At 47.6% G+C, this 16,368-nt stretch overlaps 2 protein-coding genes across 2 annotated transcripts in view; both read left to right on the top strand.

Annotated features, from left to right (window-relative positions):
• The first annotated feature begins 682 nt into the window (after positions 1–682).
• Positions 683–5,225, top strand: LOC150065161 (cyclin-dependent kinase 20-like). Its single transcript, XM_090329317.1, has 8 exons — positions 683–790; positions 1,124–1,237; positions 1,599–1,787; positions 1,969–2,090; positions 2,245–2,307; positions 3,018–3,141; positions 3,458–3,613; positions 5,025–5,225. The coding sequence occupies exons 1-8, from the start codon at positions 716–718 to the stop codon at positions 5,223–5,225; spliced, it is 1,044 nt and encodes a 347-aa protein (XP_090185443.1). The 5' UTR covers positions 683–715.
• Positions 5,226–7,311: 2,086 nt separating this feature from the next.
• LOC150065160 (F-box/WD repeat-containing protein 12-like) overlaps positions 7,312–16,368 on the top strand; it is a 17,828-nt gene continuing 8,771 nt past the window's right edge. The window contains exons 1-5 of the mRNA XM_090329764.1: positions 7,312–7,425; positions 11,386–11,423; positions 12,974–13,134; positions 13,523–13,641; positions 15,438–15,647. Coding sequence (XP_090185890.1) covers positions 7,336–7,425; positions 11,386–11,423; positions 12,974–13,134; positions 13,523–13,641; positions 15,438–15,647 — 618 coding nt within the window. The 5' untranslated portion in view covers positions 7,312–7,335. The remainder of the gene's footprint in view (positions 7,426–11,385; positions 11,424–12,973; positions 13,135–13,522; positions 13,642–15,437; positions 15,648–16,368) is intronic.

Here is a 16,368-nt window from a genome sequence, read left to right as displayed (position 1 = left end):
TGCTGATTCTGCACTCGGGGGGCCTCCAAGCGTCACTGGTTTCTAAGGTACGGAGGACCAAGCTTGAGCTTGCTAATAAATGGCTTGCATGGGTCGTGGACGCTGGTGGTCTTTGGGGGGGGGCGGGGATTGGGAACTTTGGGCACAACAGAGGTTGAAGTCAAAGGATCAAAACCAGCCAGGGCAGCAAAAGTCTGGGCAAGACCCGATTACATCACAGAAAAACCCCAAAGTGGCGCTGTGCCTCACAGTGGCCCAGGAAGCCTCGAAGCAGGAGGAGTTCTGCACCCAGGCTCAACTACAAGGGTCAGGACCAGACAAGACACAAAACCCCAAGCAAGCCACGCCCCCTGCCCAGAGACCACGTGGTGGCAGCGTAGACACGCCCCCTAGTGCGTGGCTCCGCCTTCTGAGCCATACGCCTGGGCGGGTCCTGATCACGTGGCGCCGGGTCGCAGTGCTCCCGGACGCCGTGGCCGCCATTGTTCCGGGTACAGCCTGCTGCCCAGGCGTGAAACCGAATGCACTTGTCAGCGTGACTCCAGTGGACGCTAGGGAGAGGTGCAGTCGCGAACGGCGGTCCCTGAGGAGTTGGCTTCCGGGTTCCCCCCCACACTACTGTCCTCCCCGGTCACGTGACCCGCCGCGGCCCCGCCCCTGCGTCTGCGGGTCTCCACGTTGCTAGGTGACCGCTGCTGCGGTTGAGCATCGCTTGATGGACCAGTACTGCATCCTGGGCCGCATCGGGGAGGGCGCGCATGGCATCGTCTTCAAGGCCAAGCATGTGGAGGTGAGGAGCGGGGCCTGGCCTTTCCTCTGCCCTATTCCCTGTGCTGCTGCTGCTGCTGCTGCTGCCACCCAGGACAGTCTTTGGATCTGCTGACGCCCTCCCGTCTGCCTCGGTGCTCTCCCTCCACCTCCCATCTTACAGTGACTTCTTTTCCCGGTCCCGGGATGGTCGCATACCTTCTCCTCTGAACGCGTGCTTACTAAGGGCAGCAGGGAAGGGGTGTCTCTTTTTTCTCCATGGCTATCTTCCCCCCCCCCCATCCCCTCCGCCCCAATATCGGTCTCTTTCCCAGCCTTGAGTGCATGGACAATGTTTGTGCTCTTTGGTGCACAGACTGGTGAAATCGTTGCCCTCAAGAAAGTGGCCCTGAGGAGGCTGGAGGATGGTATCCCCAACCAGGCCTTGCGGGAGATCAAGGCTTTGCAGGAAATGGAGGACAATCAGTATGTAAGTCAGGGGCTGAACTGGGGTGAGGAGGGCGCAGGTTCGGAAACATTGCTTTCTTGCATTCTTTCCTCATAACCACTTCCCTCAAGCCCTCTTTCCTGGGCTTGAACTCGGGGCTTGGACACCGTCCTTACCTTTTTTTGTGTGTGGTGGTCAATTAGAGAGAATCTCATGGAGTCTTCTTGCTAGGGAAGACTGTGATCTTCGGATCACAACCTCTTGATGTGAACCCTTAGCATGAGGCCCATGTTGCTTTCTTGGTTCCTGGGTGGTCTTGTCAAGGAACTGTCCCAAGAGTTAGAGGGTGGCGGAGGAGGTCAGGTGACGTGAATCTAGGTGCTGACAGGAAGCCTTCCCTCAGGTGGTGCAGCTGAAGGCTGTGTTTCCGCACGGGGCAGGCTTTGTGCTGGCCTTCGAGTTCATGCTGTCTGATCTGGCAGAGGTGGTGCGCCATGCTCAGAGACCACTGGCCCCAGCGCAAGTCAAGAGCTACCTACAGATGCTGCTCAAGGGTGTTGCCTTCTGCCATGCCAACAACATCGTGCATCGGGTCAGTCCCAGTGTGGGCCAAGGTCAGGGGTACCCTTGAAGAAAGTATGCTCAAGAGGGTCAGGGCCAGAAAGTAAGCAACCCGGGGCAACACTCTAGAAGAGAGTCAGTCTGCCAAGTCCTCCTACCACACACTCCTGTAGGGAATACAGAGAGACTGATGCCTCCTCATGTATCCTCAGGACCTGAAACCTGCCAACCTACTTATCAGTGCCTCGGGTCAGCTCAAGATAGCTGACTTTGGTCTGGCTCGGGTCTTTTCTTCAGATGGCAATCGCCTCTACACCCACCAGGTGGCTACCAGGTAAGGTGGGAGCCTGGGGGGGGGGGGGGGCTGGATCTCCTCTAACCATGTTTCTGGAGGAGATGTTTCAGTGCTTTCTGTCCAGACATGACTGACAAGCAGTTTCTTGTCAGTCCAGTAGCCTGGCTTTGAGCTCCAAGCCTCTTCTCCCCAGGTGGTACCGAGCCCCTGAGCTCCTGTATGGCGCCCGCCAGTATGACCAGGGTGTTGACCTATGGTGAGTCTCGTAGGGACAAGCAAGGGTAATATATGACATGGAGGAATCCACCTTGGTTGTGGTGTGCTACACTTTGGGTGTTTCACATACTGATTCCCCCCCCTTCCTTTTTTTTTTGTGTGCTGTTACTGGAGCTTGAACTTAGGGCCTGGACACAGTCCTTTAGCTTTTTTTTGCTCAAGGCTGGTGTTCTTCCAATTGAACCACACCTCTGTCCCCAGCTTTTTGGTGGTTAATTGGAAATAAGAGTCTTACAGACTTTGCTGCTGGGACTGGCTTCACATCTCCATCCTCAGATCTCAGCCTCCTTAGTAGTTAGGATTACAGGCATGAACCACGGGGATTTGGCTTTCATAGTGATGTTTCTGAGGTGGATGGGAGGTAGAGGAATAATTATCCCAATAGGGAAGCTTCTGAGCTTGGAGGGAGGGGCTTGAAGCCCAGGGCATGGACTGTCCTGGGTGACATGTCCAGGGGTCAGACCCCAGATTGAGACATTTCTGGGCTAGTCAGAGACCTGTGTCCCTGAGTGCATATTCTAGGTGTGAGGCTTTGAGATCTTGGAGCCATTTAGGGTTTTCTCTGTATTCTAGAGCCTAAGATACACACACTTAGACTGAAAGATCTGGGCTTTGACTCTGATGTGGGGTGTTAGAACTGGTTTGGTGGGTCTGTGTCTCATAGAGTGACTTGGGGTTCTATTTTCACAGGGCTGTGGGCTGCATCATGGGGGAACTGTTAAACGGGTCTCCGCTTTTCCCTGGCGAGAACGATATTGAACAGCTTTGCTGTGTGCTTCGTATTTTGGGCACCCCCAGCCCTCACATCTGGCCGGTTTGTCGGGACCCCTGGAGGGGAAGATATCAAAGCAGATTTGCTCTAGTCCCCAATAAGAAGTGATGGCCTCTTCTCTCACTTTCCCTTATGGCCCCAATCTCTCTTGATTGACAGAGACCACTGTGGTGGCCCAGCAGCAGGTTCCTCCCTCCTGCCTTCCTGGTGGCCAGGTCCTGCCTTCCCTGCCCCAGCTCCCACTTGTATAGTGGGCACCGGGAAGGTTGGGGTGGATGGGAAGTGGGAAAGTGAATGATAGAGACCCTGAGAGCTCTGAGGGTAGGGTTGCTCTCACAGCCTCCCTCTTCCTCGCCAGGAGATCACTGAGCTCCCCGACTACAACAAGATCTCCTTTAAGGAGCAGGCACCAATACCACTGGAGGAGGTGTTGCCTGATGCCTCTCCTCAGGCCTTGGACCTGCTGGGCCAGTTTCTCCTCTACCCTCCTCGCCAGCGCATCTCAGCCTCTCAGGTAAGGAAAGAGCCTGTGGTTACTGTCTCTTCCCTCAGCACCATTGATTTCCCTCACCCTCCCTGCTTTATATTCAGTAACCTTGAGTCCAATCAAGTCATCTCTCAGAACCCATAATGGTGACTCTGGTGGCTCACATATTTTATTCAAGCTGCTCAGGAGGCTGGGGTTTTTGTATTGTGTTGTTTTGGAGCTTGAACTCACGAGTTCTGGGCAATGTCTATAAGCTTCTTAAAAAAATATTACTAGTTTTCTGCTTGTGTGGTACTGAGGAATCGAGCCCATGCGTGCCTCATGCATGCTAAGCAAGCATTCTACCATGAAGTCACATTTCCAGCCTGGCCTGGACCATCTTCCGGAACCTCCATCTCTCCTTGTTCCATTGAATCTATTCACCTGGCAGATAGAGAGACTGTCTAAACAGAGCAGGTTATCCTCCTCCTACCAAGGCTCTCCTGTGGCTTCTTACTTAGAGGAAAAGCCAGAATCCTTCTTCTGACCCTGCCTGCTGTTGGCCCCATGCCCTAGCCAGCCCCATATCCTCCCCTGGTTCTGTGCTTCTCTGCCTGGCAGGGAGCACTCTTCCCAGGCTTCCTGCAACTCAACCTTGCTGTTCTCCAGTAGCCCTCACTACACTTGGTGTGTGTATGTGTGTGTATGCGTCTGTGTGTCTGTGTGCTGGTTATGGGGTTTGAACTCAGGATATGGACATTGTCCCTTAGCTTTTTCATTCAAGGCTGGCACTCTGCCACTTGAGTTGTAACTCTGCTTCTGACTTTTTGCTGGTTAATTGGAGATAAGAGACTCATGGACTTTCCCGCCTAAGCTGGCTTCAAACCGTAAACCTCAAATCTCTGCCTCCTGAGTAGATAGGATTACAGGCAGATGCCTAGCCTAAGGTTCAACATTCTAAGTCTACTGCTTCTCCATTCTTCCTTGTTACCTGTTTTTCCCACAGGACTGAGCACTATTGGGCATGCTCTGTATTTTTCATCTATCTGGTTTATTAACTTCCACTTGTACTTTTGTTTTTGGCCAGTCCTGGGCTTGAGCTCAGGGCCTGAGTGCTGTCCTTGGACTTTTTCAAGGCTAGAGCTCTACCACTTGAGCCTCAGCACCACTTCTGGGGTTTGTTTTTTTTTCTATGCATGTGGTACCGAGGAATCAACCTGGGTCTTTATGCATGCTAGGCAAGCACTCTACCACTAGGCCAAAGTCCCGGCCCCACTTGTACTTTTGATAAGGCAGGGTTTGGTCTGTTTCGTACACCCTTGTGTCCCCTGCCTGTAGAATAGTCCTTTAGACACGTGAGCATCCAGCAAAGACTTACTGAGTCAGCTGAGTGTACGTCAGCCGGAAGTGCGGGTAGAGGTGGTGATGGCTTTCTTTGTTCCTTATTTGCCATTTCCAGGCTCTCCTGCACCAGTACTTCTTCACAGCTCCTCTGCCTGCCCATCCATCTGAGCTGCCAATTCCTCAGCGACCAGGGGGCCCTGCCCCGAAGGCGGCCCATCCAGGAGCCCCCCATGTCCATGACTTCAATGTGGACCGGCCTCTTGAGGAGTCGCTGTTGAACCCAGAGCTGATTCGGCCCTTCATCCCAGGACCTTGACCCCAGCTCCTGCCTGCCTGATGCCAGCTGACTCCTCTCCTGCCTGACCCTATCCTTTTAAGACTTCTCTCTGGTCACACTGGGGCCATTCCACACCTTACCTTGCTCGTTAGTCCCCTCAAGGACTGGTCTCAAGGAGGCAGAGGTGACACTAGCCAAAGTGATGTCCAGCCTTTAGCCTGTAGGTGCCATCTAGGAGGAGTGCAGAAAGTAGGATGGCCTCATCATGGCCGAAGTCACCTGGAAAGGCAGGTTTGCTTTGGCATGGGTCCCAAAGACAGAGCACTAGTTCAGTATTTAGAATTCATGTAAAGCGCCAAGTAGACCTGCCTGTGTTTGCTCCTCCTGTATTTCTAACAAGGGAAGAGGCAGAGGTGGTATTTTCCTGGCTCCAGGATTTTAGGAGTTGCCTAGAAGGTGTCTCTAGGCATGGCTACTTTTGCCTAAAGGGCTTCCTGTGTGTTTTACCTGTCTACTTGGAAGTGCGACAGACAGAAATGTCATCCTAGGGATGGGCAGTCTGGGTAGGGATCCTGCAGCAGACCCAACTCTTGCCAGCCTGTTGCTAGCAGCCATTTCTCAGGGTGAGGGTAAGCCAGAGGCAGTGGGACAAATTCGAAAACTGGCATCCTTAGAATTTGTTTATTCAATAAATTTTAGAGCAATCCCATGTGGCTTGTTTATTCTTATTTCATAGTAACTTGATAAAGTGGTTCTAAAAGTATATGGAAATGCAAAGGAGAAAGAAGTAGAAGAGAATGAAATGACTTGCCTACTAGATATCAAGACTCATGACAAGGTTATACATAATTAAGGATATTGGTTTAGGGATGCATCATACTTCATCTTAGCAATCCTTTATTTATTTATTTATTTTTTAATTTTTGTCAGTTGTGGAGCTTGAACTCAGGGTCTGAGTGCTGTCCCTGAGCTTCTTTTGTTCTCAAGGCTGGCATTCTACCACTTGATCCACAACACCACTTCCAGCTTTTTCTGTGTATGTGATACTGAGGAATTGAACCCAGGGCTTCATGAATACTAGGCAAGCACTCTACCACTAAGCCACATTTCCAGCCCTTCAAAGAGAAATTCTTAGTGAAACTTTTTAAGGAATACTGAATTGAATGTGAAGCTCAATCTCAAGTACCTGCGCCAACCCGAACCAAATTCCCCAGACCCCTGTAGGACTGTATCATGAAAGCAAGTTGGTACAAAAATGATAAAGGACAAATAGTCCCTCAGTTCCTCTGGCTGCTCCTACCATGAGCCCTTTGCCTGAGAATGAATGAGTAGATGACACTACTTCATCTTGGGCTGTGGTCTTCACAATTATCCTCTCCCTTCTCTCTCCCGTCTACCCTCTCATCTCTTGTCCTGGGGCTTGAAGTCAAGGTTTTCATCAGCACCACTTTCTATGTATGTGGTACTGAGGAATCAAACCCGGGTCTTTGTGCATGGTAGCAAGCACTCCACCACAAAGCCACATTCCCAGCCCTCATCTTTATCTCTTTTTTTGGTCATGGGGCTTGAACTCTGGGCCTGGGCGCTGTCCCTGAGCTGTTTAGCTTAAGGCTGCCACCCTGAGTCACAACACCATTTCTCGTTTTCTAGTGATGAATTGGAGATAAGAGTCTCATGATTGTTTTTGTGCCCGGGCTGGCTTTGAACCAGGATTCTCAGATCTAACCTCTGAGTAGCTAGGATTACAGGTGTGAGCCACTACTCCCGGGCACCCTCCTGTTTATCTTGATCTTAACTTGATCTTGAACTTAATGATTGGGGTGGGACAGTGATGGAAAGAGAGATTATGATGCCTAGGGTGGATAAAGGTCCTTTGAACCGACTTGAACAGGAGAGAGAAGATAGACCCGGGCGAGGCCTGGTGGGATGGGGCGGGGCCTAGTGGGACGGGGCGGGGCCGGACTGAATGGGGCGTGGCGGGTGAGGGGGCGGAAGTACCTTCCTACAGCATTTCAGCTAAGGGGGCGGGACTTACCCTAGCCGTGCGTAGGGGCGGAGCAAGGCCCGGAGGGCGGGGCGGAAGTGCGGCGGAGTGGGCGGGGTTCGGGGAGGGCAGCGTGGCGGCGGGCGAGGTCGGGGCGTTGACGGGATGGCCTCCCGGCTGGGAGTAGACGAGCTTCTGCACGTTTTCTCCTTCTTGGAGGCGCCGGACCTGCTGCGCGCGGCACAGGTGAACGCGGTAAGGCGCTGGGGGCCCGGCGTCCGCCCGGGGGTTCGGGGGTCGCTGGTCCTCCGCCTCCCGGGCGTTTGCTGTGCCGGCGCGGCGCCCCCCCCCCCCCCCCACGGTGCTTGGCCCAGGGCTGCTTCCCAGGGCGGCTTCTCGTCCCTGCAGTGCCCGGCCTGGTGCTGCCGCGCCGCTCCTCCAGGGCTCGGCACCAAAGGCGTTCGATCGTTCTTAGACTCCTTCTGCGAGAGGGATTTTGTCGCCTCCAGCGCTGTCTAGCACCCGGTTGTAGGCGTTGACCAGTTGTCACTGTCCCCTCTGTAAACACTTGTGGAATGGTTGAATTAAAAAAGCATGTCCTTTAACAACAGCAAAAAAAGATGACGAGCATCCCAATGTGAAGACCCATCAAAAGGGGTTTTGGAGTTTTTTTCTCACTGTTTCAAGTCTTACAAATTAAATAAAAAAAACATCGCACAGCCAAAGCCTCCCTCCCGAGCTTCATTTGTTTTTCCAGTCTTAAAAATCTTTTTTTTCATATATTTTTATTGTAGTTAATAGAAGGGTTACATGATATTTGCCAAATAGAAGGTGCATGAATTCACATGCATTGATACCCTTTCACATGTCTTGGTCCCCATTTCCCTTCCCCCCACCTCCCTTAAAAATCTTTAAACCCAGTACAATCCTCTTCTTTCTTAAGGGTTCAGGTGATGACTGTTTCTTTGGTGTCCAGCTTGGCAAGAAAGCTAAAGGTTCTAGACATTTCAAATATTTAGGGAAGATATCACCTCATTCTTGAGCTATGTAACCAGCTGTCAGACCCTAGTAAATATAATCCACGTTACTGGAAACCTGGTCATGGGGAAGAACTATATGACTATATCTGCCCCATCACCATCAGTAATGTAACTGGCTTTTACTTTATTGTATTTGTGTGTGTGTGTGGGGGTGGGTGGGTGTACTCACTGGTACTGGGTCTTGAACATACGGCCTAGGTATTGACCGTGAGTTTTTTTGCTCAACCACTTGAACCACATCTCCTCCTGACTTTTAATGGTGGTGCAATACAGTGGTTTTATTTAAGCCATTTTTAATGTCTTTACTAGAAACGTTTCCTATTGTCTTTTTTTTGTCATATTCAATACGTTTCAGTAACAAGATGTATTTAGGAATGTATTACATTTAGAAATGTATTACATTTCCAAATGTACATCTTTCCCTCATATAAAATGAAGGAACAAAAAGAGAAAGTCTATGAGGCCGAGATTTGTGGTCTAGTGATCGAGTACTTGCCTAGCATGCATGAAACCTTGGGTTCAATTCCTCAGTACCCCACGAACAGTAAAAGCCGAAAGTGGTTCTTCGGCTCAAATGATAGAGCACTAGCCTTGGGAAGGCTCAAGGACAGTGTCCAGGACTAGCAAAAAAAAAAAGAATTTGAGTGTAGTAAAGTGAAGTTCTTATTGAACTTGTTTATCTGTTAAGAATAGTATTTTAGCCGGGCACGGTGGCACATGCCTGTAATCTTAGTTATTCCGGAGGCTGAGATCTGAGGGTCAAGGTTCGAAGTCAGACCAGGCACTAGAGTCTGTAAGACTCTTATCTCCAATTAAAGTATTTTTCCAGTGCTGGGAATTTGGCCCATTAGTAGAGTGCTTGCCTAGCATGCATGAAGGCCTGGGTTCAATTCCTCAGTACTACATATATAGAAAAAGCTGGAAATGGTGCAAGATTTCTTTTTTTTTTTTTTTTTTACAGGTCCTGGGCTTGAACTCATGCCTGAACACTGTCCTTGGGCTTTTTCCTCAAGGCTAGCACTCTGCCACTTCAGCCACACCACTATTTCTGGCTTTTTCTATGTATGTAGTACCAAGGAATTGAACCTGGGTCTTCATGCATGATAGGCAAGCAGTCTACCACTAGGCTAAACTCCTGGCATAAAATTTCATCTTCTTTTAAAGTATCTTCTAAATATTTTGAGTAATGTATTAATGGTTCATGCCTGTAATCCTAGCTACTCATGAGTCCAAGATCTATGGATCATAGTTCAAAGCTAGATTGGTCCAGGAAAGTTTGAGACTCATCTGTAGTCAACAGGGGAAAAGTGCAAAGTATAATGCAAAGTAAGTGGTAGACTGCTATCCTTGAGTGAAAAAGCTAAGGGATAAGTATCCAGGCTTTGAGTTCCAGCATGTACACACTGTAGAACCGGAAACATATGTTTCCTGTCATGACACCCCAAAACCCCTCCAGGCAGTCTCACTAAAAATGAAAAGAGGAAGGCCTCTTCAGTGTAGTATGGCCCTCTGTGGGCTGCCAATGCTGGGGAAGGCAACTGTAGGATTGATCTGATTTCCTTTCTGGGATCAGTCATTACCAGTGTCTGCTCTGTTTTCTAAATTTAGCATTAGGCCCTGGTGCTCCAATTATAAACACCTGACCCCCCAGCAAAGGAAGAAGAAGGCTCTGTCCCTCCCTTGTGCTTCTCTCTTCTTGGAGCTCATAACCTGCCTCAGTTACTGATAAGAGAATTTAATATCACACAGCTGTTTGCTTAAGGTACTTGTCAATTGTCATACACAAGGATAGAACAGGATCCTTGGCACAGGCTCCTGTTCCACAGGATCTGTGTCCACAGAAATAAGCTAGGTTTAATTTAGGGGCACAGTTTGAAAGAGAGATGCCCTACATTCTTTGATAGCATCAACTTTCTTTTTTTTAATATATTTTTATTGTAATTAATAAAAGGGTTACATGGTATTTGCCATATAGAAGGTGCATTAATTCACATACATTGATACCCTTTCACATGTCTTGGTACCCTTTACCTTCTCCCCCCACCCCCCCTCCCGTCTTGGTTTTCCCCCTTCCCTATCAAATTTCAAATAACCAAATACAAATAAATTCAATATATCAGATAACAAAGTGAGATACTATAACAATATGAGATACCCAAGGGACAGCAAAGGAGATGAGAGATAACATAGTACATTAAGGACAACAATCATTCGTTATATGGCTTTTGTTTCAATATCCTGGAGGTCCTTTCAATTAGCTTCATACTATATGGCCTTTTGTTTCAAGGTTTTGCTCTAATGCAGATCTCTGATAGCATCAACTTTCATGGTCATAGTTTACTCATAGGTAAAATGAGGTCAGTAGACTGTCTAGTGATGTCCTTCCTCGTGAAGACCAGTCCCTAACAAAAGGATCCTCAAAGATGGGTGGCACTTACTCAGTAGGCCTACCTACAGTTTTCTATTTGTGAAATAAGATTTCAGTTGAACTAGAAATAGAAAAGAACATGTTCAGGTAGGTGCTAATGGATCATGCCTTAATCAAGAGGCTGAAATCTGAGGACTGTGGTTCATTATGATTTTGGGGAGTTGGTCTAAACCATCTGCCAGCTACTTTTCCTATTCTTTTACAACCAGGCCCTGATTTTCTAATTAAGGTCAAATACTCACCCATCTTTTTTTTTTTTTTTTTTTTTTTTTGCCAGTCCTGGGCCTTAAGCTCAGGGCCTGAGCACTGTCCTTGGACTTTCTCAAGGCTAGAGCACTACCACTTGAGCCTCACCACCGCTTCCATCTTTTTTCTATGTATGTGGTACCAAGGAATCAAACCTGGGTCTTTGTGCATGCTAGGCAAGCACTCTACCACTAGCCCAAATTCCTGGCCCCCCCACCCATCTTTTTTTCACATTTATAAATCATATTTGCCCACCTGTTTCTCCTTACAGTGCTCCAGCCATTCCCTTAGAGAACAGATATTCATGCTTTGAAACTTCTCTGCCCTGACCACATATCTCCTCCAGTTATTTTATTTTTTTTTATGTCCAAATCTGTCTCCTGATTTCGCGTGGTGAGGTTTCTTGAGTGATTTGATCTTCAGTCCCTTCCACAGGGCTTGGGAAGCGAGAGGCTAACTACCTGTTCGCTGACCATACTATACTTTCCCTTCTTGTTCTAGGTCTGGAATGAAGTTTCAAGGACCAAGGAACTGTGGAGGTGAGTGAGAAGCCATAGGTGGTCCTGAAAGGGAGATGGTGGCACTGGATAGGATTTGTGATTCACTGTCTACATTTCTGGCTCTCTAGAATGCAGAGAAAGGATGATCCAGGTAGGAATGTCCTGTTTGTAGAATAAGAGTAGAATGAAATACTTGATAAAAGGTAGGCCTACAAAACTCAGAGGCAGAAGTAAACAGTATATGAATGTAGCTGGGTGACAGAAGACACAGTAACTGAATTATGATTAAATTACTTTTTTATGGTTATTGGTACTATAATTTGAACTCAACCTCCATCTTGGTTGGGTCACTTGCTCAAGTGACACTCTACTACTTGGGCCACACCCCAGACATGCTTTTTGTTGATTAATTTGGAGACAGTCTAGTCTACCTGGACTAGCTTTGAACAGTGATCCTCCAGGTCTCAACTAATAGCTATGAGCTATTGTTTAATTTGTTTTTAAATATAATTTTATTGTTATTTTAGTGTTGTACAGAGGGATTACCATTTCATGAGTCAGGTAATGAATACATTTTTTTTTTTGACGTTATCATCCCTTCTTTCTCTTTCCCCTAGTTTTCCCCTCCCATCCTTGCCCACAAGTTACATATTCGTTTTCCACATAGAGTCTACTGAATAGCATTATTGCATTTGTTCATTCGCCCTTCTTTTCTGCACTCTTTTCATTATTCATTCGCTTTTTGTCTGTCTTGGGACTTGAACTCAGTGCCTGGGTGCTGTCTCTAAACCTCTTTGTACTCAAGGCATAAAGCACCACTACCATTTGAGCCCTAGTGTCATTTCTAGTTTTCTGATGGGTAATTGGATGTAAGAGTTTCACAGACTTTCCTGCCCAGGCTGGCTTAGAACCTTGATCCTCAGAACTCAGCTTCCTGAGTAGCTAGGATTACAGCTAGGGAAATCTGAGTTTTCATTGTTGGCAGCTACATGGGACAAATGAAGTAATCTGGAAGTTCTTTCTTCCCACAGACTGTTAAGGTGCTAGATGTGGTAGAAAACCAGAGAGTCAGCAAGCAGACTAAGCCTTCCACCGATGTGGACATTGCAGTCATAGGGCTTGAACTCAGGGCCTGAGCACTGTCCTTGGGCTTTCTCAAGGCTAGAATTCTACCACTTGAGCCACAGCACCACTTCCGCTTTTTTTTTTCCCTATGTATATACTACTAAGGAATCAAACCCGGGTCTTAGTGCATGCTAGCCTTCAAGCACTCTACCACTAGGCCAAACTCCTGGCCCATATAGTCAATTTTATAATAGTAGTGGTGGCATTGAAAGACATAGGTGTTTGAATCCTAGTTGTTTAACTTCTTCATTCCAAATGTAGAATGGAGGTGAGATTCTATCTCATAGGGTCATCGAGAAGCTCCACTGGATACATAAAAGAGCACTTCATGCCTGATGTGTACTGAACACTTACTCAGCATTCCCTTTATCTCCATTTACGGGAGAGAAAGCTGAGGCCTAAATAGACAAAGTGAGTTGACCTACTAGCTCCAAAGTCCTGCCTTCCATTGTCTGTTTTTTCAGGAAGCTGTGTCTTAGGCGCTGGTCCTCCTGCAGAGCCTCTCAAGTGGTCCCCGGCAGACAAACGTGGAAGCAGTACTATCTCTCCCGTTCTGAGCTGGAGTTTCGAGTGGAATCTGGGCGGCCTGAGGACTTTGTCTGCAAAGCTATTGCTGGGCACACAGGTACAGGGTGGGGAATGGAGTAGCTGTGCCCACTCCCCTCTTCTCATGGGCAGGTCTCATGGGATTTGGAGTTTCAACCAATGACTTACAAAGGGTTACTTGAGGAGGAGTATTTTGCCAGTTCTGTAAACATTTGCGTTGTCATCAGATCCTCATAATAACCCCACGAGGAAGAGTAGACAGAAGCAGAAGCCAAGAAACTAAGAAGTTTAATGTCATGTTGCTGGAGAGTGACAGTGCAGAGAGCAGCTTCAACTGTTTCTAGCCCTAGTTCTTTCCTGTTTTACTGTGCCCGAGTAAGCAAGTAACCATTGTGTATCTGAGTGTGAAGCGGAGTGATGGTTTTCCTGCCAACCCTTTTTCTCAAATGGCATGTGTTCTCTCACAGGACAGATAGATCAGTTGGCTTATGTGTCCACCAATGACTACTGCTTTGATGGAAGGGAGAAGTCTGTGGTTTGCACTGTGTCTGCAGATTGCACTGTGCGTGCCTGGGATTTGCATGAGGTGAGATGGCCATGGACAGGAAAGCAATGCTGAAGTTGCCTGATCCCTTACTGCGTTCTTGTCACATCATGCCATTTTGTCTGTGTAATCTTTACTTATCTTGGAAAACTTCTGGGATCAGAGTAGGAGCCCCATTTCACAGATGAGAAATTGGAATTCACAAGAGGCTCAGTCACCACACCAAACCATAGTGCTAACAAATAGATAGTAGAACCATGTTTGAAATTTGAGTGTGACCAGTATCTCATGACACATTCTTGGCTTTCTGTTTTGTGGCCTTGGGAAACTGAACTATACCAGCTTTGCCTGGTGGGGACAGCGTTGGCATGCCAGCTTCTATGCTATTTCTCACCCTTTCTTTGCAAGCACTTCTGGACTTGGATCTGAGATCTCTCAGTCATTTGATTCTTCACATGGTGCTAGCCTGCTGGGTCATGTTGCCTAGATTATTAGAGGTTTTAGTCATCCCCATATGTGAGCCTAGATACCCTGGTTAACATTTTAAACATTGTTAACACTTGCAGTTAAAACCATTTTTAGGGTTTTTTTTGTTTGTATGGTTGATGCTGTGCTTTCATTGTTTTGTGCCTTCCAAGATTCATGTTGAAAATTAAACATGTTGAAACAGTATTGGGAGATAATGAATCATGAAGTTTCTGTTCTCATCTGGGTTCTTAGATACTTAAAAGACTTGATGACTGAGTATCTATAATCCTAACTACCCATAAGGTTGAGGTCTGGTTTGGAGTTCAAAGCTAGTCTAGGCAGAAAAGCCAATTAACCACTAAAATACTAAAAGTACAGCTATGCCTCAAGTGGTAGAACACTAGCCTTGAGCAAGAGAAGCTCAGTGACAGTGCCCAGGCCCTGAGTTTAAGCTTTAGGAAGCTTCAAAGATATGAAGTTCTAAGCTAGTCTAGGCAGGAAAGTCTTTTGAGACTTTATCTCCAATTGACTAGCAAAAAGGCAGTCTGGAGGTACAGAATATACAGTGAAGTGCCAGCTATGAGCAAGTAAGTCAAGTGAATGCCAGGCTTTGATCAGACAACGGAACCTGCTTGTGCCTTGATTTGGAATTTTTCTTTTTCTTTTCCTTTTTTAAACTTAGCATCAATTAGTTGTGCAAGGGAGTTTCATTTTAGCATGTCCACTTGACCATTGTGAAACTTCTTTTATTTTAGATTTCTTAGCTTATGTTCTGTATAAATTAACTAGTCTCTTCTTTTGTTACTACTATTACTTGATCCATGGCAAATGATAAGCCTTTGCTGGATCTAGCTGGTGGTGGCACTACTGGGGGCATATCCCAAATTAGGTATAGGTGTTCTAGGCAGGGTAGCTGCACTCTACAACAGAAACTATGGTCAGATTATCATTAAAACTGGACTTCCATTAGACTTAAATGAGAAAATACATATCCAAAAGCAATAGATGGTAGTGCAGAGCCTGGACTCTTGCGCATGGGATCCAGTCTGCAGCTTCCTTCTTCACTGGAGGCCTAGGTAACACTGGATAGGGCGTGCCATTGTGAATGCCTCTTCCTTGTCTCTTTAGCACCCGGTGAAAACCATGTAGTCTTCAGAAGACCTTTCCTCATGCCCCAGCTAGGTTCTTGCCCTAAGTCTACCTGGGCCACACCCAGTTTTGCCATTCCCCCTGTTGTATTATAGAATAGGGCACATCCTTTCCCCTGTGCAGTCCTGTATGCATGTGGAGCCTGGTATATGCGGATTGAGTACATGAAAATAATATATGTCTGTTATAAGTGGATCGCTCTGTTAACTTTTTTGTGTTAGGGCACAGAGATCTGGTCCAGCCCTGTGCAGCCGGCTCCTTTGGTGAATTTGGTGACCTATCCTCAGCAGCAGCTTGTCATCACTGTGGACACGCAGGGATTGATCAAAGTGTGGAAAGCGGAGACTGGCTGTGAAGGCGCCTCCTTCTCCTTGCTGACGTCCTGTGCTGCCATGGAGGCCTATGACCGTCCTGAGGATCCCTTTCTGCTGGTGAGTTACCCGGCTTTCAGGAGCCTCTGCAAGGCCTAGTTGACTGCCAGAGCCTGGGGCCCAGCCCCGTGATCACATGATCACATGATGTATGGAGCCTTGAGCCTCTGTATGGCAGACAGGAAGCTTTCTGGCTCCTTGTTGCCCACCATCTGGAGTGCGGCCTACGGTCCTTCAGCTGCTGTCTGTAGCCTCTCCCTCTCTTTCCTAGTGAGATTTAGCTGTGCGGACTCCTAGGTTTCTGTGGTCACATGTCCTTGCTTTCTTGTCTGTGTTAGTATCTTTCTTCTACCTGCATATTTCTTTTGACTTCACTTTTGTTTTATTTTCTGTGTGTGTGTGTGTGTGTGTGTACGTTGGTGTTCATGTACATGCATGTGTATGTGCATGCGTGCACACGCCAGTTCTGAGGCTTTAACTTAGGGCCTGGGCACTGTCCTTGAGCTTCTTTTCTCAAGGCTAAAGCTCTACCAGTTGAGCCACAGCTCCACTTTCAGCTTTTTTTTTTTTTCTTTTTTTGCCAGTCTTGGGCTTGGGCTCAGGGCCTGAGCACTGTCCTTGGACGTTCTCAAGGCTAGAGCTCTACCAATTGAGCCTCAGCACCACTTCCAGCTTTTTTCTATGTATGTGGTGCCGAGGAATTGAACCCGGGTATTCGTGCATGCTAGGCAAGCACTCTACCACTAGGCCAAACTCCCAGCCCCTCAGCTTTTTTTTTTTT

Source organism: Megascapheus bottae, chromosome 3 (assembly GCF_031878675.1).
Source record: "Megascapheus bottae isolate mThoBot1 chromosome 3, mThoBot2.hap1, whole genome shotgun sequence".
Taxonomy (NCBI): Eukaryota; Metazoa; Chordata; class Mammalia; order Rodentia; family Geomyidae; genus Megascapheus; species Megascapheus bottae.
Note: the sequence above shows the minus strand (reverse complement) of the source record. Positions and strands in the feature narration are given on the sequence as shown.

What these genes read in the sequence shown, in the direction of transcription:
- LOC150065161 (XM_090329317.1), top strand. Translation starts at nt 716, where the DNA reads ATGGACCAGTACTGCATCCTGGGCCGCATCGGGGAGGGCGCGCATGGC. An exon ending in AAATGGAGGACAATCAGTAT is followed by an intron (nt 1,238 to 1,598) that starts GTAAGTCAGGGG and finishes GCCTTCCCTCAG; the next exon opens with GTGGTGCAGCTGAAGGCTGT. An exon ending in AGCGCATCTCAGCCTCTCAG is followed by an intron (nt 3,614 to 5,024) that starts GTAAGGAAAGAG and finishes TGCCATTTCCAG; the next exon opens with GCTCTCCTGCACCAGTACTT.